General features: G+C 46.9%; 1 protein-coding gene across 1 annotated transcript in view; it reads left to right on the top strand.

The window, feature by feature from the left end:
• The window catches only part of GALM (galactose mutarotase), a 76119-nt gene extending 60723 nt beyond the window's left edge, over positions 1 to 15396 (top strand). The window contains exons 5-7 of the mRNA XM_015112146.3: positions 9085 to 9226; positions 12410 to 12584; positions 14121 to 15396. Coding sequence (XP_014967632.2) covers positions 9085 to 9226; positions 12410 to 12584; positions 14121 to 14198 — 395 coding nt within the window. The 3' untranslated portion in view covers positions 14199 to 15396. The remainder of the gene's footprint in view (positions 1 to 9084; positions 9227 to 12409; positions 12585 to 14120) is intronic.
• The last annotated feature ends 3644 nt before the right edge of the window (positions 15397 to 19040 follow it).

Here is a 19040-nt window from a genome sequence, read left to right as displayed (position 1 = left end):
CCATCTGGCCTCCAGGAGAATAAAAAATCCTCTTCAGAAACTGCTTCTCCCTGCTGACACCCCTGGCTTTCTGGTGGCTTCAGAACTAAAGTCAGAGGATGTGACATTCTCTCTGAGGGTACCCTTTCCATTTCCGCTTCATTTTTCTGAACACTCAGCGTTGCTGAGAGAGCTATTTTGACATCTCCTTCTATTCTTAGCACCAAAGCACGAAGTCATATATGCAGATAAACCAAGGTTAGAAAAACTGCACGTTCATTTTCTAAATTCTTAGTGAGAAAAATCAAGAGCACCTGTTGGGGTTGGGGGCGTAAGGGGCTGTAACCAAGTCGGACACTCCAGAGGAAGGTGGAAAGTGCCTGAATGGAGGTTCTGACACTATGCAGATGTGTCACCTCGGGCAAGTCCCTTCAGTTGCCGGGGGCTCAAGCTCACCATCTGCAAAGTGAGGGGACGGGATGAGGTAATTCCTAAGCCCCTTTCTAGATCTTTCATTCTTCATCACCAGATGCTACAATATACACAGTTGCCTCTGGGTTTTTCTCTGCCTCTCCTGCCTTCATTCATCAGTTTTTCAATCAACTAAAGGCTCTGCTTCATGCCCAGAGGGTACAGAGATAAACAGGGCACAATTCTTGCCCTTTAGGAACTCACATTCCTTATAGACAAATCACTTGATATATGTGAAAGTTGGTTATACAAACTGGGTCATTCTTGTCATACCCAACTAACTCAGAATTGAGAGGCTGGGGGAAAAGGGCATTTAGGGTACATAGCACCTGCTCCAAGAATTGATTTTTCTGCAAAGCTGAAACAGCCTGCTGTAACCCTAAGACCAGTTTCACCCTAGTAATTGCTAAAATGACCTGCTGTGACTCTAACACTAGTTTTACCTACTGCTGTCACTCACCAGTCAGAGCCTGCCAGCTCCCAGAAGTTTCTTTAGTGCCAATGAGTGTTCTGTCAGAATAGTATGTAACATTTCTCTTTCTAATAAAACTCCTGGCCAGGTGCAGTAACTCACGCCTGTAATCGTAGCACTTTGGGAAGCTGAGGTAGGAGGATCACTTGAAGCCAGGAGTTCAAGACCACCCTGGGCAACATAGTGAAACCTCATCTCTACAAAAATATTTAAAAATTATAGCTGGTATGGTTGTATACTCCAATAGTCATAGCTACTCAGGAGGCTGAGGCAGGAGAATCCCTTGAGCCCAGGAGTTTGAGGCTGCAGTGAGCTCTGATCAAACCACTGTACTCCAGCCTGGGTGACAGAGCAAGACACTGACTCAAAAAACAGAAAAACAAAAGCAAAAAAAAAAAAAAAAAAAAATATATATATATATATATATATATATATATATATAAAATTCCCAACCTTCTCTCTGTTTTCCGGACATACTGAGGACCACCCAGGCTGTGTGTGCGCTCTGAATTGCAATTCTGTGATTCTCTCTCTCTTTTTTTTTTTTGAGACTGAGTCTCGCTATGTTGCCCAGGCTGGAGTGCAGTGGCACGATCTCAGCTCACTGCAAGCTCCACCTCCCGGTTCAAGCATTTCTCCTGCCTCAGCCTCCAGAGTAGCTGGGACTACAGGCATGCACTACCATGCCCAGCTAATTTTTGTATTTTTAGTAAAGACAAATATTATCTGACCTCAAGTGATCTGTCCATCTCAGCCTCCCAAAGTGTTGGGATTACAGGCATGAGCCACCACGCCTGGCCAATTCTGTGATTCTCAAATAAAACATTGAGAGATTCATCTCTATATTTTATTTTGACTTTGATAAATCATGTAATTATGTCATAATGTGATCAATGTTTTGAGAAAGTCTGTTCTAAGTATAATGGGAGCAAAGAAAAAAAGATTGGTTCTGGCTATAGAGATTAGAATATTTCACAAGAGGAAATTATGTTAGAGAATATTCTTGAACAATCAACTGGACTTTGCCAGAGTGTGGTGGGCATAGGGAACCAGAAGGAACATTCTTTCCAGTTTTGAGAAAGGGCCCAAAGACATGGCAAATCTGGGGGACAAATTCCACATTTTCCATATAGCTGACCATTAAACACATGACCAAGTGTGTCAGTGCATGACGTTGGACAAGATAGATTGGAGCCTTCTCTCTTTTTCTTCTTCTCATTTAGCAAAAATTTCATCATTGTAGAATTGTCCCAATTTTCTAATTTTAAGTCAGGGCTTCTTTGTCATGCTTAAAGTCTTACCCTCTGTGCCCTCTGCTCTGTATTCTATGTGGTAGCCTGAAATCTGGCCCTGTTATATATATTTTTTTATGCCAGCCTCCTGAAGGTGTTCAAGCACACCATTTATCAAATATTTCCATGTAATGCGGCAGCAAATAACAGCTTCATTTTACAGAGGGAAGAGCTGAAGCAAACACTGATTTGTAGATGCTTGGTAACAGGGAAAGAGACCTGATATACGCCCTCTGTCTTTCCTTCACAAAAATTTTGTAGCTTTCTTTGTTTCTTCAAGCCTTCTACCTGTAGTTATACCTTAAGGGAGATAATTATAAGCAATTTTGACTGACCTGAGTCAATCACACTAGGACGTTCATATGGGTTAGATTTTGAGTTGACTGTGGCTTTAAGGAAGAATTAAATATTGTGAACACCATTTAAAGTTATAGAAGAGGCCGGGCGCGGTGGCTCAAGCCTGTAATCCCAGCACTTTGGGAGGCCGAGGCGGGTGGATCACGAGGTCAGGAGATCGAGACTATCCTGGCTAACATGGTGAAACCCCGTCTCTACTAAAAATACAAAAAACTAGCCGGGCGTGGTGGCGGGCGCCTGTAGTCTCAGCTACTTGGGAGGCTGAGGCGGGAGAATGGCGTGAACCCAGGAGGCGGAGCTTGCAGTGAGCCGAGATCACGCCACTGCACTCCAGCCTGGGAGACACAGCGAGACTCCGTCTCAAAAAAAAAAAATTAAAAAAATAAAAAAAATAAAGTTATAGAAGAAAGCATAAGTTACCACTCGGAATATAGGTTGGTAAAGCTAAAATCTTCCTGAGCCCATGAGAATACCTGCTTTTTTTCCCCAAGTCTAATTGTTTCATGAAGAACTGCTGAGCATGGTGGCTCATGCTTGCAAACCCAGTACTTTGGGAGGCTGAGGCAAGAGGATTGCTTGAACCCAGGAGTTTGAAACCAGCCTGCGCAACAAAGTGAGACTCCCATCTCTACAAATAATTTAAAAATTAGCCAGGGGTGCTGGTACATGCCTGGGGGTCCTAGCTACTCAGGAGGCTGAGACAGGAGGATTACCTGAGCCTGGCAGGTTGAGGCTGCAGTGAGCCGTGATCATGCCACTGCACTACAGCCTGGATAACAGAACGAGACCCGCTCTCTTAAACACACACACACACACACACACACACACGTATGTGTATATATATAAAAATTGGACATACACCTGTAGTCCTAGCTACTCAGGAGGCTGAGGCAGGAGGATCACTTGAGCATAGCAGGACCCTGTCTCTAAAAAAGAAAAATTATTGCTGCCTTTTTCTTTGCTTTGCTTTTTGTTTTTGTTTGTTTGTTTGGTTTGGTTTGGTTTGCTTTTTTTTTGAGGCAGGGTCTCACTCTGTCACCCAGCCTGGAGTGCAGTGGTGAAATCTTGGCTCACTGCAACCTCCATTTCCTGGGTTCAAGCGATTCTTGTGCCTCAGTCTACTGAGTAGCTGATATTACAGGCACGCACCACCACACCTGGCTAATTTTTGTATTTTTAGTAGAGATAGGGTTTCGCCGTGTTGCCCAGGCTGGTCTCAAACTCCTGACCTCAAGTGATCTGCCCGCCTCGGCCTCCCAAAGCGCTGGGAATACAGGCATGAGCCACCATGCAAGTCTGGGAGGTGGTTTATCATGTAAGTGTTGCAGGACAAAAGCATACCCAAGTGAGTCACACTGCTATCTCGGATTTGGCCTTTGGCTTTCGAGATCCAAAAAGTTCAACTATGAATCCTGCCAGAACTGATCAGGGTTTAGAGACTGTAAAGCAACCTCTTTCTATTGTGTCTCTAGCACCATCTACTGGGAGACAAAAGTGCCTTTATTAGTATACCTTCAGATGAAAGTGTCAGCAACCTAACAGGTAGCAGAAGAAGGAGAAAAGGGGAGGAAAGAGAAGCTCAGAGCAGATTCTATGTAAGAAAAAGAGGATTAAATGCTTATATATTAGATGGAACCACTAAAACAAAAATACAGACCTTCTAAATTTAAATTACCAGAAATGCACACAAGCAAACACAGTCCATATGGTAAAAGATTTTTTTTTTTTTTTTTTTTTGAGACAGGGTCTTACTCTGTCACCCAGGCTGGAGTGCAGTAGCACAATTTTGGCTCACTGCAGCCTCGACCTCCTGGGCTCAAGCGATCCTCCCACCTCAGCCTTTCTAGTAGCTGGGACTACAGTGTGCACTACCATGCCCTGCTAATTTTTGCTTTTTTTTTTGAGACAGAGTCTCGCTCAGTCGCCCAGGCTGGAGTGCAGTGGCGCGATCTCAGCTCATTGCAAGCTCCGCCTCCCGGGTTCACGCCATTCTCCTGCCTCAGCGCCATTCTCCTGCCTCAGCCTCCGACTACAGGCACCCGCCGCCACGCCCAGCTAATTTTTTGCATTTTTAGTAGAGATGGGGTTTCACCGTGTTAGCCAGGATGGTCTCGATCTCCTGACCTCGTGATCTGCCCGCCTCGGCCTCCCAAAGTGCTGGGATTACAGGCGTGAGCCACCGCGCCCAGCTGCATTTTTTTTTTTTTTTAATAGAAATGGGGTTTCATCATGTTGCCCAGGCTGGTCTTGAACTTCTGAGCTCAAATGACCCCCCTGCCTTGGCATCCCAAAGATTTAAAAAGAAAAACAAAAAAACAGAAGTCATAAAAACAGAAAGTATACTATAAAGTACAATGACAGAACTAACAACAGAACACACACACACATATATTTATATATATATAAAATATATATATATATGCTGTATTAATGCAGTTAAATGTGCCTATTAAACAGAGTCTCAGTTGTTTGTATTTTTGTTTTGTTTTGGTTTTTTGAGATGGAGTCTCCCTCTGTCACCTAGGCTAGTGTGGTTGCAGGGGCATGATCATAGTTCACTACTACCTCGAACTCCTGGGCTCAAGCAATCCTCCTACCTGAACCTCTCGAGTAGCTGGGAATACAGGCGTGCGCTACCACACCCAGCTAATTTTTGTATTTTAGTAGAGACAAGTTTTCACCGTGTAGGCCAGGCTGGTCTCAAACCTGTAATCCCAGTTACTCGGGAGGCTGAGGCAGGAGAATCGCTTGAACCCGGGAGGCAGAGGTTGCAGTGAGATCATGCCATTGCACTCCAGCCTGGGCAACAAGAGTGAAACTACGTCTCAAAAAAAAAAAAAGAACAAAACATTAGATGAGAATGGTGGCGCGTGCCTGTAATCTCAGCTACTTGGGAGGCAGAGGCGCAGGCAAGAGAATCACTTGAGCCGGGGAGGTGGAGGTTGCAGTGAGCTGAGGTCGCGTCACTGCACTCCAGCCTGGGCAACAGAGTGAGACTCTGCCTCAAAATAAATAAATAAAATGTTTGAGGTGATGGATATGCTAAATACTTGATTATTACAAAATGTGTACATGTATCAAAACATCAACACTATGCCCCATAAATATGTACAATTAGTATGTGTCAATTAAAAATAAAACTACAAGGCCACACCTGTAATCCCAGCACTTTGGGAGGCCAAGGCAGCAGATCACTTGAGGTCAGGACTTCAAGGCCAGTAGGGCCAACATGGTGAAACCCCATCTCTACTAAAAATACAAAATTAGCCTGGCTTGGTGGTGTGCACTTGTAATTCCAGCTACTCGGGAGGCTGAGGTATGAGAATTGCTTCAAAAAATTAAAAAAGTTTAAAAAAAAATGGTTGTGGCCAGGCACAGTGGCTCACGCCTGTAATCCCAGCACTTTGGGAAGCTGAGGTGGGTGGATCACCTCAAGTCAGGAGTTTGAGACCAGCCTGACCAACATGGAGAAACCCCGTCTCTACTAAAAATACAAAAAATTAGCTGGGCATAGTGGCACGTACCTGTAATCCCAGCTACTAGGGAGGCTGAGGCAGGAGAATCGCTTGAACACGGGAGGCCGAGGTTGGGGTGAGCCGAGATTGTGCCACTGCACTCCAGCCTGGGCAACAAGAGCAAAACTGTCTTAAAAACAAAAAAAAAAGGTTGCATGTGCAAATATTCCCTGTTTAAAATTTAAAAATTTAAACAGGGAATAAATTAAAAATTTGGCCAGATCACACCTGTAATCCCAGCACTTTGGGAGGCCAAGGTGGGCGGATCACAAGGTCAGGAGATTGAGACCTGGTTAACACGGTGAAACCCCGTCTCTATAAAAATACAAAAAATTAGCCGAGCGAGGTGGCGGGCGCCTGTAGTCCCAGCTACTTGGGAGGCTGAGGCAGGAGAATGGCGTGAACCCGTGAGGCGGAGCTTGCAATGAGCCGAGATCGTGCCACTGCACTCCAGCCTGGGCGACTGAGCGGGACTCCGTCTCAAAAAAACAAACAAACAAACAAAAAACCGTCTCTACTAAAAATACAAACATTGTCTGGGCTTGATGGTATGTCCCTGAAATCCCATCTGTTTGGGAGGCTGAGGCGGAAGAATCACTTGAACCCGGCAGGCAGAGATTGCACTGAGCCAAGATCGCGCCACTGCACTCCAGCTTGGGCGACACAGTGAGAATGTGTCTCAAAAAAAAAAAAAAGAGCAAGGAATCCTTTGTGCACTTCCCAGATTCTCTCGGTTGAACAGTGGACACCCAGACACGCGGGCTGGTATCACCTGGACCTCAGTGTCTCACTTGAGTGCTTCATACCCAGGCACCCTGAGGCTGTATGTGAACTCAGAACTCTAGTCTTCAGACACCAGGAAGACTACATTTTTGAAGAGCAGTTCTGAGTTTAAGAAAAGAAATGGGGCCGGGTGCAGTTGTTCACACCTATAATCCCAGCCCTTTGGGAGGCCGAGGCTGGTGGTTCTCGAGGTCAGGAGTTCAAGACCAGCCTGGCCAATATGGTGAAACCCTGTGTCTACACAAAAATTAACTGGGTGTGATGGTGTGCGCCTGTATTCTCAGCTCCTCGGGAGGCTGAGGCAGCAGAATCGCTTGAACCCAGGAGGCAGAGGTTGCATTGAGCCAAGACTGCGCCATTGCACTCCAGCCTGGGCAACAGGCAGGGGGAAACTATGTCAAAAAAAAAAAAAAAGAAAGAAAGAGAGAGAGAGAGAGAGAGAAAGGAAATGTCCTCTTTTACTCAGATAGATTTGTGTGTTCTCTCAGCATTTAGGAACCCACAAAAGCAGAACCAAATGTTTTAAATGACTGGCAATTGGTTCTTCTTTTACTTTTTAAATTATTTTAATGGTAAGGTACAAGTTCCTGCTTTTTCTTAGCCTCTTAAGATTTCAGCCCTACTTTGCATGCTAATTCTCTTCCCTAATAACAGTAGAAGCCAAGTTCCTAAAATTGCCATTTGACCACATGAAAGGGAAAAATAATTATCACCCTAAAAGAGTATGTTAACCTCCTATCACTTGCATTTACCTTTAAAATATATGAGACAGCTCTGGGACTATAAGAAAACTTTTTAGGCCAGGCATGGTGGCTCACACCTGTAATCCCAGCACTTCGGGAGGCCACGGCTGGTGGATCACCTGAGGTCAGGAATTGGAGACTAGCCTGGCCAACGTGGTGAAACCCCGCCTCTACTAAAAATACAAAAATTAGCTGGGCGAGGCCGGGCGCGGTGGCTCAAGCCTGTAATCCCAGCACTTTGGGAGGCCGAGACGGGCGGATCACGAGGTCAGGAGATCGAGACCATCCTGGGTAACACAGTGAAACCCCGTCTCTACTAAAAATACAAAAACTTAGCCGGGCGAGGTGGCAGGCGCCTGTAGTCCCAGCTACTCGGGAGGCTGAGGCAGGAGAATGGCGTGAACCCGGGAGGCGGAGCTTGCAGTGAGCTGAGATCCGGCCACTGCACTCCAGCCTGGGTGACAGAGCGAGACTCCGTCTCAAAAAAAAAAAAAAAAAAAAAAAAAAAAAAAAAAAAAAAATTAGCTGGGCGTAGTGGTGTGTGCCTGTAATCCCAGCTACTTGGGAGGCTGAGGCGGGAGCCTCCAGCCTGGGCGACAAGAGCAAAACTCTGTCTAAAAAAAAAGCTTTTAAGAAGACTCAACTGTATCATTGTTTCAGGCTCTGAAACAGAGTCCTTTTCTCTTTCCTCTTCAAAAAGAAAGGGCTGGAGCGATTTGGCCTGTTACAGAGGAACCTGGGATTCTCTATTCTTGGTGCAAGGTTCTAGCACCTGGCTGTTACTCCTGGGTGGGCCATAATTTTAAGAGGAAGTGGATCATCTTATCCTGGGGTTTTCCACCTGAGCTGCTCAGAACCTGTACTTGATTCAGCCAGAACAACTCTGGCTTTTATATATATGTTACTATATATTTATGAGTATATATTTTCCATTGTCCCTTGGAATCCACAGAAGACTGGTTCCAGGACCCCCTACTGATACTTAAATCATTGGACACTCTAGTTCGTTCTATAAAATGGTGCAGTATTTGCATATAATCTGAGCCCATACTCCCATATACTCTATTTACTTGTTTATTTATTTGAGGGTTGTTTTGTTTTCTCTTCCCCACCCTCTCCATATTTGTTTTTGAAGACAGTCTCATTCTGTCACCTATGCTGGAGTGCAGTGGTGCAATCATGGCTCACTATAGCCTTGACTTCCTGGGCTCAAGCAGTCCTCCTGCCTCAGCCTCCTAAATAGCTGAGACCACAGGCACACATCACTATGCCTGGCTAATTTTTCACTTGTATTTATTTATTTATTTTGGTAGAGATGGGGTCTCTGCATGTTTCCCAGGATCTGGGCTCCCATCTCTTTAACAAATTAAAATGAAGGTGGAGAGGGTAGAACCAGTGAGTGTTTGGGGAGGCTCTATATAAAGATGAAACTTGGGCATTTATCATCTTTGTTTTCTGTCTCCTCCCATCAGGAGAAGTTGCCCCGGTGCAAGGAACTGCATTCGACCTGAGAAAGCCAGTGGAGCTGGGAAAACACCTGCAGGACTTCCATCTCAATGGTTTTGACCACAATTTCTGTCTGAAGGGATCTAAAGAAAAGCATTTTTGTGCAAGGTGAGGTACTTTTCACTTCCTGAGTCTGTAAGGAAGAAAGAAATGACACCACCTCCTATCTTCCTCTGGGGCTTTTCCTCTGGCCACATCCGTGGCATTTACCGTGCTACAGGTGACCCAATACCACATCCCATATTTTCTCAAAGCTCCCATGGCACAGGTGAGCTCTGTAGAATGTATCCTCCTCCCTCTGCCTGCCATTACCCCTAGGCCCCCTGCTCAACACCCCTTCTCTCACTCTCTGCCTGTTCTTTAAGGCTCATTTTCTGTTAGAAGCCTTAACTCTTCCTAGCGTAAGTCACCTTGGCCATCATCGAACTTCCAGAGGCTTTGTGTTTTCTCGATCTGTGACTTATGCCTGCCTACTCCATGGCCAGTTGGAGGCTAGGCATCTCCCGCAGCACTCACCGCCTCCAGCCTTGACCGATAGACACTTGTGTGCACACTCTCGCCTTCTCACCAAATCCCAGCTCCTCATGTCATTTCATCTTTGTGAAGCCCTACCTCTACCCTAACACCTAGTATCATCCTTGGCACTAGCAAATAATGAATAAATATTTGCAGAATTAACAGTTGGTTTTTTTTGTGAGACAGAGTCTTGCTCTGTCGCCCAGGCTGGAGTGCAGTGGCGGGATCTAGGTTTACTGCAACCTCCGCCTCCCGGGTTCAAGCGATTCTCCTGCCTCAGCCTCCTGAGTAGCTGGGATTACAGGCATGCGCCACCATGCCCAGCTGATTTTTGTATTTTTAGTAGAGATGGGGGTTTTGCAATGTTGGTCAGGCTGGTCTTGAACTCTTGACCTTGTAATCCACCCGCCTCAGCCTCCCAAAGTGCTGGGATTACAGGGGTAAGCCACTGCACCCGGCTCAACAGTTTTTGAATAAAGCAGAGAAAATGACTCAAACCTAATAGTGACAGAAAAAAGGTCAAAGACCTTCTCCAGGCTGGGGGTGGTGGCTCACGCCTGTAATCCCAGTACTTTGGGCGGCTGAGGTGGGCGGATCATTTGAGATCAGGAGTTCGAGACCAGCCTGGCCAACATGGTGAAGCTCTCTGTCTCTACTAAAAATACAAAAATTAGCTGGGTGTGGTGGCGCGGGCCTATAGTCCCAGCTACTCGGGAGGCTGAAGCAGGAGAATTGCTTGAACCAGGGAGATGGAGGTTGCAGTGAGTGGAGATTGCACCACTGCACTCCAGCCTAGGTGACAGAGCAAGACTCTGTCTCAAAAAAAAAAAAAAAAAAATCCCTTCCCTGACTCTGAGCCCCAGTACAAGGTCCCAGCAGTGTTCCTGCAGCTCCACCCGACTTTCCTCCTCTGTGCTCTTACCCACATTCCTCTCCCCACCCCGGGAGACCCTCCTGCTCTCTCCCCATTTACCCAAATCCTAGCCCTCCTTCTCCAAGCATCTTTCTCAGAACCTCTTGGTTAACTGCCTGTGGTGGGGATGTTTTAACTATTTCATGCATGTGTTTTGCCTCTCAGTGAAACTATAAGACCCAGGCCTGTTTTAATCTATATCCCTTCAACACCAAGTGTAGGACCAGGCAGGAAACTCCCCACTGTAGAGGCCTGGATTTTTATGTTTTATTTTGCTTTGTTTGGTTTTTGAGACAGGGTCTTGCTTCATCACCTAGGCTGGAGTGCAGTGGTGAGACCGCAACTCACCTGCAACCTCAATCTCCCAGGCTCAAGCAATCCTCCCACCTCAGCCTCCCAAGGACCATGCGCCTAGCTAGGTTTTTTAATCATTTATTTTTGTAGAGATAAAGTCTCACTATGTTTCCAGGGGTGGTCCCAAATTCCTGAGTTCAAGCAATCCTCCTGTCTTAGCCTCCCAGAGTGCTGGGATTACAGGCTCCACCATGTTCGGCCAAGGCCTGATTTAAAAAAAAAAAAAAAAAAAGAACACAGTGAATCTAGTGAAAACCCACAGCAGGACTGTTATGAGGGGAGACCTAACTAAAAAACAGCCTGCTTAAGTCCCAGGGAAGGGAACAGTTTAATTTAGAAAAGCTTCTCTTCACTTTCATGAGACAAGGCTGGTGGTTTTGCCAGGTCAAGCAGAGAGCCCCAATTCTTTATGAAAAAGAATCTCAGTAGGGCATGGTGGCTCACACCTGTAATTCCAGAACTTTGGGAGGCTCAGGCGGGTAGATCACCTGAAGTCAGGGGTTCAAGACCAGCATGGCCAACATGGTGAAACCCCGTCTCTACTAAAAATATAAAAATTAGCCAGGCGTGATGGTGGGCACCTATAATCCCAGCTACTCAGGAGGCTGAGGCAGGAGAATCGCTTGAACCCAGGGGGCGAAAGTTGCAGTGAGCCAAGATTGCACCACTGCACTCCAGGCTAGGCAATAGAGCAAAACTCCATCTCAAAAAGAAAATAATCTCAGGCTGGGTGCAGTGGCTCTCATGCCTGTAATCCCAGCACTTTGGGAGGCTGAGGTGGTCAGATCACCTGAAGTCAGTAGTTCAAGACCAGCTGGGCCAACATGGTGAAACTCCGTCAATACTAAAAGTACAAAAAAAATCAGCTGGACGTGATGGCGGGCACCTGTAATCCCAGCGACTCTAGAGGCTGAGGCAGGAGAATCGCTTGAACTATGGGGGCAGGGGTTGCAGTGAGTCAAGATCACACCACTGCACTCTACCCTGGGCGACAGAGCCAGACTCCGTCTCAAAACAAACAAACAAACAAAGACACAAAAAGTAGCTGGACGTGGTGGTGTGCACCTGCAGTCCCAGCTACTGGGGAGCTGAGGTGGGAGAATTGATTGAGCCCGGGAGGCTGAGGTTGCAGCCTGGGCAATAGAGCAAGACTCTATTTCAAAAAAAGAAAGAATCTCAGCCTCTCCAGGACCTTCTTCTCTCCAACCTGGCTGCTGCCTTCCTCCTTACTCCCCAGCTGGCAGGAGTGAGTCTGTTTTGTGATGCCCCAAAGAAGCCAAGATCAGAGTGAGACGTTGCTACTGAGGATCCTGAAAGCCACCTGCTCATGCCTTGCTTTTGAGACTGGAAGAATTTTCCATCATGCTCTTCTTACCTTCATCTCCTCCTTATATCTGGTCCCTGCTCTGTGGCTGGGTCTGATTCCTGTCTCAAAGCTGCTTCCCAGCTTCTACTCCTCCCCGCCTGCTTTTCTGCCCTGGACTCATGTGGTTTGTGTTTCTTACCAGGGTGCATCATGCTGCAAGCGGGCGGGTACTAGAAGTATACACCACCCAGCCCGGGGTCCAGTTTTACACGGGCAACTTCCTGGATGGCACATTAAAGGGCAAGAATGGAGCTATCTATCCTAAGCACTCTGGTTTCTGCCTGGAGACTCAGAACTGGCCTGACGCAGTCAATCAGGTAATGCCACAGGCTGGCTTGTTGGAGTGGAGTTGTGTCCAAGGTCACACTATACGACAGAGTTCACTACACTCGGATCAGGTTGTATGATTCAAAAGTTCAGGCTTTGTTTGTTAGGTTGTTTTTTGAGACAGAGTCTCATTCTTGTCGCCCAGGCTGCAGTGCAGTGGCGTGATCTCAGCTCACTGCAACCTCCGTCTCCTGGGTCCAAGCGATTCTCCTGCCCCAGCCTTCCAAGTAGCTGGGATTACAGGCACCTACCACCATGCCTGGTTAATTTTTGTATTTTTAGTAGAGATGAGGTTTCACCATGTTGGTCAGGCTGGTCTCAAACTCCTGACCTCAAGCGATCCACCTGCCTTGGCCTCCCAAAATGCTAGGATTACAGGCATGAGCCGCTGTGCCCGGCTCAAAAGTTCATGCTTATTCTCTTCTCCAAGTCACAGAAAACCCACAGCCAAGCTACTGACTTGGGATTTACATGGTTTTAAGAAAGCTCAAAGCCTTTATCCAGTTTGTTTCTCCTTACCAATACCTTCTCGTTTTCTGCAGCCACACTTAAGGAGCGCTTCCATATCGTCTCCTCCTGTGTGCTCCCTCGTAACTTTCTTTTCTGGTTGTTACCTAAAGCAGTACTCCTGAAAGTGCCAGCCCACAATAAGAAACTTGCACCTTGGGCTGGGCAAGGTGGCTCATGCCTGTAATCCCAGCACTTTGGGAGGCTGAGGCGGGAGGATTGGTTGAACCTGAGATTGAGGCTAACCTGGGGAACACAGGGGGACCTCATCCTTACGGATTATTAGAAAAATTAGCCGGGTGTGGTGGTGCACACCTGTGGCCCCAGCTACTTGGGAGGCTGAGGTGGGAGGATCACCTGAGCCTGGGAGATCAAGGCTGCAGTGAGCCATGATCACACCACTGCACTCTGGCCTGTGCAACAGAATGAGACCCTGTCTTAAAAAAAGAAAAAAAAAAAAAAAAGGGCCAGGTGCGGTGGCTCACACCTGTAATCCCAGCACTTTGAGAGGCTGAGGCAGGCGTATCACTTGAGGTCAGGAGTTCACGACCAGTCTGGTCAACATGACAAAACCCTGTCTCTAGTAAAAATACAAAAAGTAGCTGGGCATGGTGGCAGGTGCCTGTGATCCTAGCTACTTGGAAGGCTGAGGTGGCAGGAGAATCGCTTGAACCCAGGAAGCAGGGTTTGCAGTTAACTGAGATTGTTCCACTGCACTCCAGCCTGGGCAACAGAAGTGAGACTTCATCTCAAAAAAAAAAAAAAAAGCCTACACCTTGCACCGGATTATAGATCAACACACTGCTTCCCTTCATCAGGAAAGCCTTCCTTTAACAAAGTGTGCTTTTTTCCACTCTGATTAAACTTCTTTATCTCACCATGAACCAATCATAAACAGTTCCCGCACTGGCGGCCCTCCACGGAGCACTGGTCTAGAGGACTGTCCAGAAGCACACCCGAATGGTTAATGTTGCAGCCTGTGGTGTCAAATGTCACCTGTGTTGCTTCCCCTTTCACAGCCCCACTTCCCTCCCGTGCTGCTGAGGCCTGGTGAGGAGTATGACCACACCACCTGGTTCAAGTTTTCTGTGGCTTAAGAAGGTGTGAAGATATGATCCAGTCCAGGGCTAGGCTCAGCCGCCTGTCTCCTGTCCAGAAAAAAGGTGAAGATTAAGAAGCTTTCAGAATGATTCTATGGATTAAAATCATACAAATGGTGGCTGTCGTGAGAATCAGTCTGGGTATTGATTTCCTTTTCCAGTGACTGGCTCCAGGCCATGTCTAATGACCAGCTCGATTCCCTGTGCAGTTCAGAGTGCAAGTGAACCCAACCAACGATGTCGTCATCTAAGCCCTGATCCTAGCCAGGGACTCCCATGCTGCTGTTGGCTCCATCTCTCCACGCTGCCTCTTTCAACTTTTCGCCCTTCCTTTCTTTAAAGCTATTCTCGCATTGCTTTTGTTTCCTCCTCCTTCACCTCCAACCGCTGTCAGCAGCACTCCGGAGTTTTCAAATGTCACGTTAGCTCACCCTGCATGCTGGGAGATGGACCTGTCTCTATACAGCAGTAGATGATTGCTAAGTGAGGAAACTGAGACTTAGAGAGGTTGAAGACCAACAAGCTAATAAATAAAAAGTTGAGGCTGGGCACGGTGGCTCACGCCTGTAATCCCAGCACTTTGGGAGGCCAAGGCAGGCGGATCACGAGGTCAGGAGATCGAGACCATCCTGGCTAACACGGTGAAACCCCGTCTCTACAAAAAATATTAGCCGGGTGTGGTAGCACGCGCCTGTAGTCCCAGCTACTTGGGAGGCTGAAGCAGGAGAATCGCTTGAACCTGGGAGGTAGAGGTTGCAGTGAGCCAAGATTGTGACATTGCACTGGGCAACAGAGCAAAACTCCATCTCACAAAAAAGAGAGAGAGAGAGAAAACAGCTCTCTGTCTCTAGGGAGAGGGAGGGGACTTCCGAGAGGAAAAGGCCTGCAAAGAGCCTTTGGGTTGACTGAGAAAGCACAGCCAGGCCAATGCTTGGGAAGAAAGGCAGGCAAGCACTGGAGACAGGAGATACTAGGGTGAAGAAAGAGCCTTGCCTTTCACAGCACAGTGAGCATGACATTGCACCAGGGACAGAGGTTGTGTTATATGACAAGGCTGGGGGCTCCTTCTTTCCTAGACAATCAAAGCATCGGTGATGGGTTTTGGTTGGTGATTTTGAAAAAAAAAAAAAAAAGCATGTTATACTAATATACACTGTACTGAATTGAAATAAAACCAAAATCTGCATCTTCAAAAGACTTGTTCCTTTACTCAGCTTTAAGTCTCTCAGGCGTGGACCTTTGGGAAATGGACCGAGAATATGGATGTGTTCTGGATTCTACGTTGCCCTCCAGTGGGAGCCCCGGCATTTTCCTGCCTAACAGTTAGGAAAGCTATCTCAGTGGAAGTCGCTTTCCATACTTCCTCTTTCTTTGTAACCGATAATAAACCAAAGATCTTGTTTATTTTTCAATTCATTTCGGCATGGATTTTCTGAGCACCTGCTCTGTACCCAGCCCTCTGCTGGGTCTGTGAAGGGGTTCAAGTCAGGTGTGATGCTGCCCACGACAGCCCGTCAGGTGGGGCAACGTACTCAGGTGTCTTCTCACTGGTGAGGTTAACTTTGGTGACTTGAGGCTGCCTGCAGGTCTCTCTACTCTTAAAGTTACCAATGTATACATTAGCCAAGAGGCCTCAGAGATGAACTGTTAAGCTGACTGCAACCCAGCTACCAATTTGATTAAACTGTTCGATGCAGGGTTCTCATACTCTGGGTGCCAGCAATCATTTAGGAAATCCCAGAGAAGAGAATGAACGTTGTCTTATTCACAAGTGCAGGGTTGCCAGTTGCCCCTGCTTTCTGTATCCTGAGCAAAAGTCACAGAGTGCCTTGACCTGTGTCCCCTAGCCAGCTGCAGGTTTTTCCCAGCAGGCTTGAACCCAAACCGGGCCTTGAACATTCCCAGGCACTGATAAAGCTGTCTAGGTTGTTCCCTAAAACACTAAAAGAAACTGGCACTGGGCCGGGCATGGTGGCTCACGCCTGTAATCCCAGCACTTTGGGAGGCCGAGGTGGGTGGGTCACCTGAGGTCAGGCATTCAAGACCAGCCTGGCCAGCATGGTGAAATCCCGTCTCAACTGAAAAAAAATACAAAAAAATTAGCTGGGCATGGTGGCAGGTGCCTGTAATCTCAGCTAGTCAGGAGGCTGAGACAGGAGAGTTGCTTGAGCTCGGGAGGCGGAGGTTGCAGTGAGCCAAAATTGCATCACTGCACTCCAGCCTGGGTGACAGAGCGAGACTCTGTCTAAAAAAAAAAAAAAAAAAATAGAAAAAGAAAAAAGAAACTGGCTCTGGCCCTGAGCCAAATTCCTTAAACTGTCAGAGAAACTCCCTCAATGCTGACATACCTCGGTACAACACCCCTTTTCTCTCTCAGCGATTGCTGCAGCACTCTGTAAGGAAGTTCCTCTAATACATGCTTTGGATTGATCACCCTGGCGCTTAGAGCTTCTTTCTTTGCCCTATCTCGAGACAGCTTGGAGCACTCCCTGGTGGGGTCTCCCCTGCCGCCACTATGGGGACAATTCCAGCCCTGGATCCACTGAGACAAAACAAAGAAATGTAACAACTACAAATTAGTTCTTAGTGTAACGGCCTCTAGGTTTGAGAATGCCAAATTAATTAATTTATTATTAATTAATTAGCCAAATGCTTTGTTTTCTTCTGTCCAAAAAGAGTATTGTTTTTATAAGAAGCCAAGTCTCCAGGAGTCCAAGTAAGGATACTCATCGCCTGTGGGGCAGCTCAAATAAGTTACTAGCATTTAAATTAATGGTGTTTATAAAAGCAAGTAAAAAGGTGGCCAGATGCAGTGGCTCACGTCTGTACTCCCAGCACTTTCGGAGGCCGAGGCGGGCGAATCACCCGAGGTCAGGAGTTCAAGACCAGTCTGGCCAAGCTGGTGAAACCCCGTCTCTACTAAAAATACAAAAAAATTAGCTGGGCGTGGTGGCATGCGCCTGTAATCCCAGCTACTCAGGAGGCTGAGAGAGGGGAATTGCTTGAACCAGGGAGGCAGAGGTTGCAGTGAGCTGAGATCTCGCTACTGCACTCCAGCCTGGGCAACAGAGTGAGACTCGTCTTAAAAAAAAAAAAAAAAAAAATTGGCTACGTTTGTCACACCATGCATCTGAGGCAAGCAAAAATTTGGAGAAACTCTTTTAGTGGCAGCAACCAATCTGTCCTTTTTCATGAAACACACGAGAACTTTGCTTGAGAAGCCCTTCCATGTGCTTATAAGACATAGATTGTGACGTGTGACAGCATGTGAGCATAACTGTGTGATTTTATAAAGTCTCTGAAGGCCCCAGCAAGAAATAAAATTTTAGAAGGTGCTTGGTGCAGTGGCTCATGCCTGTAATCCCAGCACTCTGGGAGGCTGAGGTGGGTGGATCACTAGGTCAGGAGTTTAAGATCAGCCTGGCCAAGATGGTGAAACCCCGTCTCTACTAAAACCACAAAACTTTGCCAGGCGTGGTGGTGGGTGCCTGTAATCCCAGCTACTCGGGAGGCTGAGACAGAGAATTGCTTGAGCCTGGGAAGCGGAGGTTGCAGTAAGCCTAGATTGCACCACTGCACTCCAGCTTGGGTTACAGAGCGAGACTCTGTCTCAAAAAAAAAAGAAGTACAAGGTAAGATGTAATATTAAAATAATTGCACAAACATTGCTGTAAAGATTAAGATGTCATGCTGTGGAGGTGGAACTGGAGAGTTTACAGAAAGTAGAACATGAAAAAAATGCAGGACTACCAGCACAGGGCAGGAAGGAAGCCCGGCATGTGTCCTGGTCCCTGGCCAGTTCCCATTTTCACTCTTAACCATTTTAAGCAATTGGATCACCAGTTTTCAAGAGGCTGTTTGGACAGGAGTACAGTCCTTTTCCAATCAAGGCATTTCCTTCGTTAAAGTCTCAGATGCTTTGGGCAGCACTTCCAGCTATAGTCAGGCAAGGACGTCAGCAAATCCTCTCCTTATTATAGTTCAAGCAATGAAAATGCTGAAAACATTTGGCAAAACATTTTTTTTTGTTTGTTTAGAGATGGGGGTCTTGCTATGTTGCCCAGGTTGGTCTTGAATTCCTGCCCTCAAGCAATCCCCCCTCCAGCCTCAGCCTCCTAAGTACCTGCAACTATAAGCACACACCACTACTCCCGGCTCAGAACAATTTTGGTGCTCTGGAAACAGACATAAAACCTTCCAGTCTGAGATATGTTGTCTGAAAAACTACTGAGCTTTGAGTAGGAATAGTGGGAGTCTGTAGTGTTCTTGCCTGGGGCTGTTCCCATCCCCCTCACTCCTCCAACTCAGTAATTATGAAGGTTCTGCGGAGGACGAACAAGCAGCTGTGGTTGAAAGAGGGTTCACTCCTTTTGGAGGTGTGAGTGGCAGCCATATCCAAATCATCGTCAATAGAAGTAACGATCCCAGTGCTGTGCAGGCAGGAAGGGCCTATGGCTCTACTGGCCTGAGGTTGCAGTCGTGGCTGCAGCAAGCAGATTTTTGGCTGATCGGAGGCTGGGTGCATGTGCAACAAAGATGAAGGGCTCAACAAAAAGTAAAACTCAGGATAAACTTGAAAGCAGCCTGAATATTAAAATTACTCACCTGCCTACACACAGACCCATCAGCGGAGGGCAGAAGTCTGACTGGTTGAGGTATCAGCACAAACTCTCCAGAAAGTGGCTGCCCCCTAAGCTGTGCAGACACAAGGCAACCCCCTAGAATTTTAAAATAAGCATAAGAAGCTGGACATAGTGGTTCGTGCCTGTAGCCCCAGCTACTCAGGAGGCTGAGACAGAAGGGTTGCTTGAGCCCAGTGTACTATGGCTATAGTGTACT

The sequence above is a fragment of the Macaca mulatta genome, chromosome 13 (assembly GCF_049350105.2).
Source record: "Macaca mulatta isolate MMU2019108-1 chromosome 13, T2T-MMU8v2.0, whole genome shotgun sequence".
Taxonomy (NCBI): Eukaryota; Metazoa; Chordata; class Mammalia; order Primates; family Cercopithecidae; genus Macaca; species Macaca mulatta.
The sequence above is the reverse complement of the archived record's forward strand: the minus strand, read 5'-3'. Positions and strand labels throughout refer to the sequence as shown.